This window comes from Hyposmocoma kahamanoa, unplaced genomic scaffold (assembly GCF_003589595.1).
Source record: "Hyposmocoma kahamanoa isolate Upper Pololo Valley unplaced genomic scaffold, ASM358959v1 230, whole genome shotgun sequence".
NCBI lineage: Eukaryota > Metazoa > Arthropoda > Insecta > Lepidoptera > Cosmopterigidae > Hyposmocoma > Hyposmocoma kahamanoa.
In genome coordinates, this window is record NW_020653749.1 from 2135177 (window position 1) to 2146297 (window position 11121).

At 50.8% G+C, this 11121-nt stretch overlaps 2 protein-coding genes across 2 annotated transcripts in view; one reads left to right on the forward strand and one right to left on the reverse strand.

The window, feature by feature from the left end:
* The window catches only part of LOC113228389 (syntaxin-17), a 3283-nt gene extending 1806 nt beyond the window's left edge, over positions 1-1477 (forward strand). The window contains exons 2-5 of the mRNA XM_026461666.1: positions 103-298; positions 758-897; positions 971-1173; positions 1249-1477. Coding sequence (XP_026317451.1) covers positions 103-298; positions 758-897; positions 971-1173; positions 1249-1477 — 768 coding nt within the window. The remainder of the gene's footprint in view (positions 1-102; positions 299-757; positions 898-970; positions 1174-1248) is intronic.
* Positions 1478-5608: 4131 nt separating this feature from the next.
* LOC113228390 (RNA-binding protein 25-like) overlaps positions 5609-11121 on the reverse strand; it is a 13058-nt gene continuing 7545 nt past the window's right edge. The window contains exons 7-15 of the mRNA XM_026461667.1: positions 9870-10187; positions 9474-9674; positions 9244-9406; positions 9077-9174; positions 8593-9010; positions 6461-6526; positions 6223-6382; positions 5809-6137; positions 5609-5748 (exon numbers count right to left, since the gene is read on the reverse strand). Coding sequence (XP_026317452.1) covers positions 5656-5748; positions 5809-6137; positions 6223-6382; positions 6461-6526; positions 8593-9010; positions 9077-9174; positions 9244-9406; positions 9474-9674; positions 9870-10187 — 1846 coding nt within the window. The 3' untranslated portion in view covers positions 5609-5655. The remainder of the gene's footprint in view (positions 5749-5808; positions 6138-6222; positions 6383-6460; positions 6527-8592; positions 9011-9076; positions 9175-9243; positions 9407-9473; positions 9675-9869; positions 10188-11121) is intronic.

Below are 11121 nucleotides of genomic sequence, written 5' to 3' on the forward strand. Positions count from 1 at the left end.
AAGGTCTTGACATTTCCGATGCAGCATTTCCATCGGTCACACAGGCGAACATGTTGTAAGACGAAACGTGACCCTGTGAGTGACGGAGCCCTTTGCCCGCAGCACGAGGCGGCGGGCGCGCTGCCGCGCGTGCGCGCCGAGCAGACGCACGCGGCGCGCGTGGCGGCGCAGCTGCGCGCGCTGCTGGCCGAGCTGGCCGAGCTGCGCGCGCAGGTGCGGCCCGCCGACCTGGCGCGCTTCGACGCGCTGACGCAGCGCAGCCGCGACCTCACGCGGCGGGCCATCGTCGACTACCTGGGTAAGGGCTCGCCGGGCCGCGCCGTCGCGCCGCGCTAACGGCCGTCTGTTGTTGCAGATGCGATAGAGCGCAGCTGCCGGTCGCTGGTCGTCGCCGCGGAGAGGCAGATGGGTGAGCCGACGTTTGTGTGGCACGCTCCTTTTGGCTGGAAGTGACGCAACTCTGTCGCGCATGACTTTATGTCGATCCGATTAACGGCCGTTTGCTTGGTGTGATTAACCGAAAGCGGCTCATAGCTGACAGAATTTCGAGCCAGCGAGCTAAGATTCTCCAGTGCAGGGTCCCGCTGCACGATCCGTCTCGCGCGATATCAATCGTACCGAGTTCAAATAATAGTATCACGGCACCTAATGCATCGGAGCGGCATCGATAACGTGCGTCGTATCCGCATCTCGTGCGCATCACTTTCGAGTCGACGATCCCGTCGCCGGTGATAACGTTCTCGGCGTCGGTTCGCAGAGACGCCCCCGCTGAAGATGACGCGCGCGGCGCCGGCGGAAGACGCGGGCCAAGCGCACAGCGCGGTCTCCACCGACTCGGTGGGCGTGCTGCGGGGCGAGGGCGAGGGCGAGCTCGTGCAGCTGCGCGTCGACGACCACGTAAGGGCGGGGCGGGGGCGGGGCGGGGGGTCGGCGCCCGGCCGGCCCGCGGCCTCACGCGTGTGCCCCGCAGGAGCTGGCGCTGCGCGAGCGCGAGGCCGTGCTGGCGGGCTGGGACGCGCTGCAGGCCGAGGTGCGCGCGCTGCACGACGTGTGGCAGCGGACGCACGCGGCCGCGCGGCTGCAGGCGCGGCTGGTGGACGACGCGGCCGCGGACGTGCACGCGGCCGACGCCAACGTCGCCGCGGCGCGCCGCGCGCTCTCCGCCGCAGAGAAGTACCGCCTCGAGCGACCCTTCGGCGGCCCCGCGGCGCGCCGGCGGACGTCGACACGCGTCGCTTCGCTCCGCAGGTTGAAGGTGAGCGCGTACGGCGCGGGCGGCGCGCTGCTGGGCGCGCTGGCGGGCGGGCCGCTGGGGCTGGCGGCGGGCGTCAAGGCCGGCGTCGCCGCGGCGCTGGGCGGGTCCCTGCTCGGCTTCGCGGGGGGCCGGCTGCTCGGCAGGAGCCGGCTGCCGCGGCTGGAGGCCCCGCCGGCCGCGCCGGCGCCCGGCCCCGACGCGCCCAAGGACAAGGCGCAGTAGCGCCAGCGCTGCGTCTGCTTTTGAGCGGCGCGTTCCTTCTCCGGCGAGCGATTTGGTTTTTAGAAACTTTTACCGCGAAGACCGTCCGCGACAACGGCCGTCGAAAACTTCGCGCCCCGTATGCGAGCTGTTCTGGTGGGGCGTGAACGCAACGTGTGTATGGTAAAAAAAACGCGACGCAATGTTACATTAATCCAACTCTACCGTCGATGTTACCCAATTCTACGTACGGATACGAGCTCTCCACGTCCCGATTAGATGTGAACTTTAATGTGATGTGATGGTGCTTATACATTGTATTGAACTGTACATATCGCGTAGGTAACCTATATACGTTTATTTTAGTAGATAGAATAGACGTGATGAACACTCAGTATCTATGAAACGGTTAATTTTTATCGCGTTTTGTCGTTTATGAAATCAATATTTAAACGGTAAGAATCATATCTCGAATCTGTAAACCAAAATTTGATTTGGATACTCTTCAAAATATCGCTTCTATTAAAAACTCGTATTTTTAAACCAACCCTCAAGTTAAGTTTATTTGCGGAAATCTTTCATTCAACCCAGGAAATACATTGGGTTTGTTAACCCAAAACTTGACATGTAGTAGATATACTCTGCAAAATTAATAAACAAACGTATTTTTTATACTGTCCCTGAAATGGACAGACACGCGGTGCTAAAATTTGTCTCCCAAAATCCCATCTCTTAAACAGATGATCCTGAATATTTTGTGCACAAAAGTAACGTCGGTTATTCACTCAATTCACGCAAATAGTCGCGGGTACAAGCTACATAGTAATAACTTTATGTATATAACTTGAGTGATATGCGACATATTATTTTTATATTAGCGATAAGACAGCCCTTCGATACAATCGGTCTACTTTCCCGATCGATCCACTTTCCCATTTCGTCTACTTTCGCGATCGGCCCACTTTCACTATTCTTCTACTTTCCCGATCGGTCCACTTATCCAAATGGTCCACCTTTTAGGCATATATTATTAAAATTTTACAATTAAATCCATTTTACAAATTTTCTAAGGCAATTTGTAAATGCGTAATTGCAGATTGTCATGGAGTACATACATTTTTTACATTTTTGATAATGATAACCGCTTTACGTTAGCCATGATTTGAAAAACAAAATCAAGTAGACAGTTTTTGACCGACTTCAACAAAAAGGGATAAGTTCTCAATTCGACTGTATTTTTTTGTATATATGTTACGCGAGAACTCCGTGTATCTGTGAACTGATTTAAATAATTGTTTTTTGTTGGAAAGAAGATAAGATATAGTGGTCCCATTTAAATTTGAAGAAAATATTTCACCTCTAAGGGTCGTATTCTAGAACTCTACTCAATGCGCAAGTCAGGAATTGAGTATGGTTTAAAGCACTCGAAATCATACTCAAATCCCTTACATTAGGGTCGTATTTCCTGTGCTGGAAATCATACTCAGATCGTGACTTTAGCATTGAGTAGAGTTCTGGAAGACGACCCTAAGAGTGGCAAACTAGGGGGTGAATCCGGTTTCGTGCACTTTCCGGTAACCGATTTCAAACTTTTGAGGTAGTTTTTTTAGTAGGTACTCTGTACTGAGATTTTCTGAGAAGGCGCATCATTAAAGTACACCGATCGGGAAAGTAGACCAAACGGGAAAGTAGACCAAACAGGAAAGTAGACGAAATGGGAACGTAGACCAAACGGGAAAGTAGACCAAACAGGAATGTAGACGAAATGGGAAAGTAGACCAAACAGGAAAGTAGACCAAGCACGAAAGTAGACCAAATGGGAAATAGACGAACCGGGGAAAAACAAGTGGACCGGTCGAGAAAGTAGACGAATAATGAAAGTGGACCGATCGGGAAAGTAGACCAATTGTACCGAAGGGTAAGAGGGTAAGTAAACGCTACGTGTGCGCCACCAGCGGCGCCGACGACGAGGTAACTTCTTAGATCTGTTAGCCAGAAACTAAGCAACCGTTCTGTGTCCACTTTTGCTATTACAAAAACAATATAAACAATAAGTCTGGCTAACGAAATACGAGACTGGAAAAACGCGGGAAATTAAAAAAACGCGTGGTGTCACGGTAAAGTAGTAAAATATTATTTTGATAGAAGTAATAACATGGGAATAAGATTATTTTATGAATTGATCTGTCAATCATGCATGTTTTCATAATTAAGGCGTGCATTAGTTGGGACTACGGACTACCCAACTGGGAAAAGTTGTTGGCGGAGGCCTGAAGTTTGTATAATAACTACCTCAATCTTTAATAATGATGGGTACAAAAAGTATCTAAAATGTATACAGATGCTAAATAATATATTATTTAATTGCTTCTATTTATTGAACATACCATTCGTTTACTGCCGGCTGGTCGAGCTCCGGATAATGCGCATCCCGCAGCATAATAAGCACACGACACAGCCCTAGGTGGGGTACAGGCTCGTATATAATAGTTTTTTTTTAAATGCTAACAACTTTTGTTCCACGACTATTCATAAAACAATAAATTTACCAATAATCAATCCACTTTCACGTACCTAAGTTTTTCTTGTTCTACTATCTGACACTTTAGATATGTATTTGTTAGGAACATCAGTTTAGTATATAGGAAGTAATAATATGTATAGCAACGACTCTCGCGTGGCGATTCTAAAAAATATATTTTGGTGGCAGGTTTTCGCGTCATTGGAATGAATTTATTTATCAATTATCATTACGAAATATATACCTAATACAGTAAATTATATAGTAAATAACACTGTAACATAATAAATTTGTACTGCGTTCCTATTTGTACTCCATTAACAGGCACACTGGCAGATAAATTCGCGTACCACAGGCGATTGGCTAAAACACAGTCGTTATTATAATTTACTCATCATAATTAAAATCAGACTGTAAAAAAATCAACAAATGATGTCCTCCAGCTCCTGGTTCATTCGGATTCTCCAGCTACCATCTTCCCGCTGCGTTTGTCTTCAAAATCTTACGCATTCTGTCGGCGACAAGAAGGTTGTTCTCTTCTTTCAGAGTCAGCGTCCAAGCTTCACAGTCTATTTATTGGCAGAACTAGCCTAAATAGTGAGCATTGAGAAAATTGTTCTTTGCACCTGCCATCGTTGATTGTCTAGCAACGTTTTGTTTATTGAACATTCTATATCGAAGTTAGCTAGAGTACAGTATCGACACCATCGGCAATTTATATTATTGGCAGTATTTATCAGCAATTGAAGCAATTTCATCAAGGTAATCCGTTCTGTTGAAGACTAGTAAAAAATAACAAATTTAATGGAAAAGATCTAAATTATTATGTCGTACCTACTAACGAATTATATCGAAAAATTCACGCAAAATTCTTGTTTGCTTGAAAACGATTCCCGTCTCCTCGTTACTCTTTAAATTTACCAACCATGCTTTTGCACATCGATTTTCGTAGTCTTCGTCAAATTATTACAAAGAGAACTATAGGCTACTTAGGCCAGGCTCTACTTCTGCGGCCACGTTTAAATTTTGTATGTATTCCAAACTGTATGAACGAAAGTGCCTTTAACTCACGGTCTCCTCGAAATCAGCGTTAAAAAAAAGCACATCACGGTGCATGGTGTGCGTGTGTGTATTTTTTAGTTTCAATTGTGAGAATGTAAATTAGTTATGTGTAGTCTATAATGTATATAATTATATTAGTAATATTTGTGTAATAAATTATTGAAAAGTTTAATTATTTTTATTTAAAATATTCATTGCTCTAGAACCTGTCCCCTTATCATCACAGACTTTACTTTATGTCTGCTGTCCCGTGTCCAGCATTTCGAAATGTTCAGCGGTTGACACTACACATTTAGGGAAATGCACATTGCGACGCATACGGGACAATAGACAGCAACGCTTCCATTTTAGGACACCGGAACGCAAATGTTGCGTTCGGAGAGGCAACAACGTCTCGGCGAGGAAATTAAAACGAGTGCATAATGTCGTATATTACGTTTATGGTTAGGAGGTAATATTAAACTTAACTTAACTTCACATACAACGTCGTAACAGCCTCGCACTCGCACGCATCTCGCTCGCACTCCGCGTCGTCCGGTCCGTCTCTCTTTCTCTCTCTCTCTCTCTCCCGGCCAGTGAGCACAGCGGCGGCCCAGCGTCGGCGTGGCGCGGCCGGTCACTTGTGCAGCCCCGCGCGCTTCGCCTCCAGCTCGTAGATGAGCAGCCGCCACATCTTCACCACGAACACCTCCGCCTCCTCGTCCAGCACCTGCGGCAGCGGCGGGTGAGACGCGGGCCGGCGCGGCGCCGGCGACGCGACGGGACTCACCATTTGCACGTCGTCCAGGATGCCCTGCGGCTGCGACCCCGCCAGGACCTTGCTGCAGATGAAGTCCACCAGCGTGGGCTCCGGCTCGCCGATGTACTCGATGATTTTCTTGTTGATCCACGGCCGGATCTTCTTCTCCATCAGGACGCCGTCGATCTGCGCCGTGTCCAGCTTGTACTGGAAGAGCTGCTCCTTCTGCGTGGGGATCTTGTCGATGAGGCTCTTGATGTGCTTGCGCTTCTCCTCGGCGGACTTGCCCTCCTCCGCGCCGCTCTCAGCGCCGCCCTTGTCGGCGTCGGCCTTCCTGCTCTTGTCCTTGCGGTCCTTGCCTGCGCAGAGGGCGAGCGAGGGGTGAGGGGCGGCGGGCGGGCGGGGCGGGGCGGGGCGGGGCGGGGGCGGCGGGGCGGGGCTCACCTCGGTGGTGGTGGTGCGGGTGCGGCGGCGCGTGGTCGTCGTCGTCGGCGGCGAAGGCGTGGTGCGGGCGCGGGGGGCGCGGCGCCTCGCGCGGCGGGGAGCGCCGGAAGCTGATGCTGATGGGCGACGCCGCCTCCAGCAGGCCGGCCGCGCCCGCGCTCTGCGGGGCAGGCGGCCGGGTGGGTGCGGCGCCCCCGGCGCGGGCGGGGGGCGGGGTGGGGGGCGAGGGGGTACTCACGTGTCTGCGCGCGCGCGGCGGCTCGGCCGACGGCGGCCGCGGGGGCGTGGTGCCGCCGTCGGAGCTCTGCGGACAAGAGGCGTCATTCGCGGTGGCTCGGAACGGCGTCCGCAACCTCGGGAAGTGGCCGACTTGAAAGTGCATCGAGTGAGCGGGGTGCTCACTGAATACGTTTTATAAAATATTAGTCGTGCAGCAGAAGTCGCGAAACGATTGCACGAACCGAACTTTCTATTTGTAAAAGACAAAACGAAAGATAAATAACGTTCGCTCGCTCAGTTCTCGCTCAATATTCGTGTACTAGTTTTCAGTAGTGGTTTTGATAAATTGTTATCTTTAATTACAAATCGATTAGTACCTTTTCAATAATAAGAAATTACTAACGAAGGCCTATTACAAACCCGAAACCGAAGGCCCTAATAACTCGAATTTTGTATTTTTTTACCATCCGTTATACGCACAACGCTTTTCATCACATTTGTGAGGAAGTAAACACAATATAAATACGATTCACAACACAATTATGGATTTGGCAAAGTTTTTAAATTTCGGCTTTTGTTTTTTTTTTTAATTCTTCCATAAATAATACAACTCGAACTAAAATATTACAAAAAGCGAACACGTGTACAGTCATGATGGATTCTAAAAAAAAATTGCGAAATTTTTATACCGAAAACAACTAAAATCATTATAAGAAATTCATTAATTAAGTCATTTTAGAGGAATGTTTTAATTTTGAACTTGAATAGTCAGGACTATGTAAGGAAGTATATCATGCAACAAATAAAAAAAAGATCTTTGTATTAATCATTATAACAAACTAGTCATTGTTATAGGAGTCATTTCGCCAAAAAATAATTAAATATTACGGTGGTGAAACATTCTGACAATCAATAAAAATTTAATAAAAATTTTAAATTTCATTAAACCATGGGTGTAATGGTAAGACAAAAGGCCCGAGAGTTTAACTGGGGCATCATAGTCAAGTTAGCCACCATGCTATTTACGAGCAACTGTGATGAAATATCTTTTGCAAATATTTTCTTATGCTCGCTCAATCCACACACTTTCAAAAGGGACCATTTCTTACAAACTAGTAGAATTCATTTTTTATGTCTAGATTTTGAATACTAACTGAATTCTTGTTATTTAAGCGGTGAAACGAGTTTGTGAAGACGTATTTGTGTCAAAATCGGTCAGTATATTTAAAGTTTTTGTTTTTTTTCTGAAAAAAAATAACTATGTGGCGATGGTGTGAAACAATTAATATTTTTAAATTTGTTGCTCTAAGCTGTCGTGACCGATTTGTAAATTACCCTAACGGCACGTTTTTACAAGAAAGTCATCAACCAGTTATGTCTAACATTAAAGTGAACCACTTGGGTTGATAAAGGGCTTCTTTTGCAAGGACGAAAACGAAGGAAGGTCAGTTGATTGAATGTGTAGGTTTATCCATCAAATGCATGCATATTGTAGGATGCTGCAAGGCGCCATTGAAATTAAAACAGAGAAGATGTTTCTCTATACCACTATTTTGGGATCCAGTATTTTGTTTGATAAAAAATCTAGTGAATTAAAAAGACTGCAGTACTAATATATATATATATATATACACACACACACACACGCTTATGGCGATATTATGACGCGGCGATGGGAAGTGTTTGCCTTAATTTTTAATTCTTAATTTTTTGCAATAATAGGGTGACCACTCCCCGAAATGTATCCGATAGAGAATTAACAAGCAGGGTACTTTTCTGCAACGGTCGAGCTTTTGTAGCTTCGGCTGTACAAGAGAATTGTTGTTAATAAGTGTCTTTGCTTTTCGCTCTACCAAGTCCAAGGCGGCTAACTGGTAATGGGCAGAGCCGTCTCAAAGGTGGTAGTGGTACTCCGCACGATTAAACTTGTGCTTTATACAGATTTAAAAGCTGTTCAGGTGCGAAGGTGCGAAGGTGCGACCCGCTTAACCTTGCGAAGTACGCCTAGTTTTCTTGCGGCAGTTTTTGCCGAGCGTTCGACGCATCGTTCAAAGTCGAGGGTGGACGATAAGTTCAGACCGAGTAGTTCAAGTTAAGCGAGTCCCTCATGACTCCGCTTCGGCGGGAAAAGACGCGGTCGCGCGGCCCGACCTGCGGCGTGTCGGCGTCGTCGGGCGCGGCGCGCTCGTCCGGCCGGTGGTGGCGGTGGTGGTGGTGCTTGTGCTTGCGCGGCGGCGTGGCGGGCGCCGGCGACGGCGGCGGCGGCGTGCCGGGCGGCGGCGACGCGCTGTCGTCGCTGTCGATGGGCTCGGCCTCGGTGGGCAGCTGGCGCGAGGCCTGCGCGCGCAGGTAGCGCTCGCGCTCGCGCTCGGCGCGCTCCTTGGCCTCGCGGCGCGCCTCGGAGCGCAGGCGGGCGCGCGCCTGCTCGCGCTCGCGCTGCGCCTCGGCCTGCAGCGACACGTCGATGAGCAGCCGCGGCCGGTACAGCTCGTCGCGCTCGCGCCGCGCGCGCTCCCACGCCAGCGCCGCCGCCGGGTCGTCGGCCGCGCACGCGCCGAAGATCTCGCGCCTGCACAGCCCCGAGTCAGCGCGGTCCGGCCCCGCACCCGCCCCCGCCCCCCGCCCCGCCGCGCACCTCAGCGCCTCCAGCTCGTCCTGCTCGCGCTCCCGCTCGCGCGCGTCGGCCTCCGCCTCGCGCACGCGCGCGCCCAGGCGCCGCTGCAGCTCCTTGCCCTGCGCACGGCCGCGGTCAGATCTGCCTCCCCGCGCTGCCCGCGCCCCGCCCCCGCCCCCGCGCCCCACCTTGTAGTACTTGTGGTCGTCCCTCTCGTCGTCGTAGTCCTCCAGGAACTCCTTGAGCCGCTTGGCCTCCCGCTCGCGCTCCTCCTCGCGGCAGCGCTCCCTCTCGCGCTCCTTCTCGTACTCCTTCGCCTTGCGCCGCTCGCGCGCCTCCCAGTTGCGCAGGCTGCGGACGCAGTCCACGAGTCAGTCCCCGCCCGCGCTCGGTCCCTCCCCGCGGCGAAACCACTCACCGCTCCTGGTACGCGGCCTCCTTCTCCCTCGCCTTCTTCTCCAACCGCTTCCGCTCCCTGGCCTCCTCCTCCAGCTCCCTCTCGCGCCGCGACTCGGCCGAGCTGCGACTCCTCCCGCGAGATCTCTCCCTCTCCCGTTCCCTCTCCCGCGACCGCTCCCTGTCTCGTTCCCTGCAATTTTTATCACCGCGTTTACCTCGCCTGCGCGTGAAAAAAAATCTTTTAAAAAACACACCTCAAACTGCTTCTTTATTTTCTAATCTCTATAAACCGCCGCGAAAAACCCATTTCTTCCGACGACCCGTTGCGACAGACTCGGCTGCCAAAAAGGATCAAAATATGTTATTACCCTCTAAACGAAGAAATAAACGACTATGAAGGAAAAGTGCGCCCCACCTAGCGCCGTTAGCCGCGGCGATCTCGTGTCTCGTGCGGATGTACGGGTGCAGCGCCAGCAGCGGCAGGCCGACGGCGAAGCCGCAGCTCGCCCGCATGCCCCGACCGCGGCGGCCCCCGTCCGCGCTCTTTCTCGTTCCGTTATCGCGTGTCGACCCCGCCCCCCTCCGCCGCCCCCTCCGGCGCACCGCGCTCGCCGCACACACGCCGCTCCCGGCGCCGGCGATTCGTTCAGCCGCCCCGACGTTCGAACGCCGCGGACGTTGTTTGCCAGTTGCGAGTTGCGACGATGCGGACCGTGAACTTCGGTCGTGTCGTCTCCGCGTAACAGACGCAACGCGACCGACGACCGAAAACGGGGCACCGCCGAAATGCAGTCGTACAATCATCGACGCTAGAAGCGCCGCAGTTCGCGACCGCGGTTGCCGCGCACGGTCGTCATAAAAATGCGATAGTTCGCTAACGAGCGCCGTGTTTCATTACCGTCGACGACGACGAGGCGACCCCCACCGGCCAGTGCGTCCCCGCCGCGCGACTTCGCACCTCAATGCGATAACCGTAAAGTCCATACGATCCGCACAAATGACTTCGAAAAAAATTAACGTATTACACGATCGACACAAATTAATTTTTAGCAACTTTCTAGCTTAATACGATTGTGCGCTTATCACGATACGCGATGTTGTTGCGTCATTTACCGAAGGAACATATCACAAACGTAAAAAGTTTGCGACAATGGTTTAACGAGTAAAAGTGAACGCACACGTGGTGGCGGCTCAAATAAAGCCTCGTGTACGTCAACTGCAGGTCAAGCTACACACTTTTGTTCGAATGTGCCTCCAGTGCAACTAAACAAGACCTGTCGACGTGTAGCTTGATATGCTGCCGCCTGTACCACTGCGTGGCCATAAATGCGAGCGATTGCGATAACGCAATTCGCATTTCAAATCAGCAATCCTCATACACAACTACCGCCGTGTATGTATACCCGTTCGCGACAACCCACTCACGAACACTTCTTGGGCTCGGTCGCAGTCAAGCTGCAAGACTCGTACAACTCTCTGTCATTCTACTCATAACATTATACATACTTCTCTTGGCGGCAGATTCTAAACCATCAGCATCTGAAAGGAATGGGCTATAACAGTAGCAACATCTTTTGTGAATAACAATATTTCCGCTAATTTGTAAAAGAATAGCCAAACGCTGGCATTTTCTCCTCAAATTAACTTTTTTTTTATGTAATAACTAC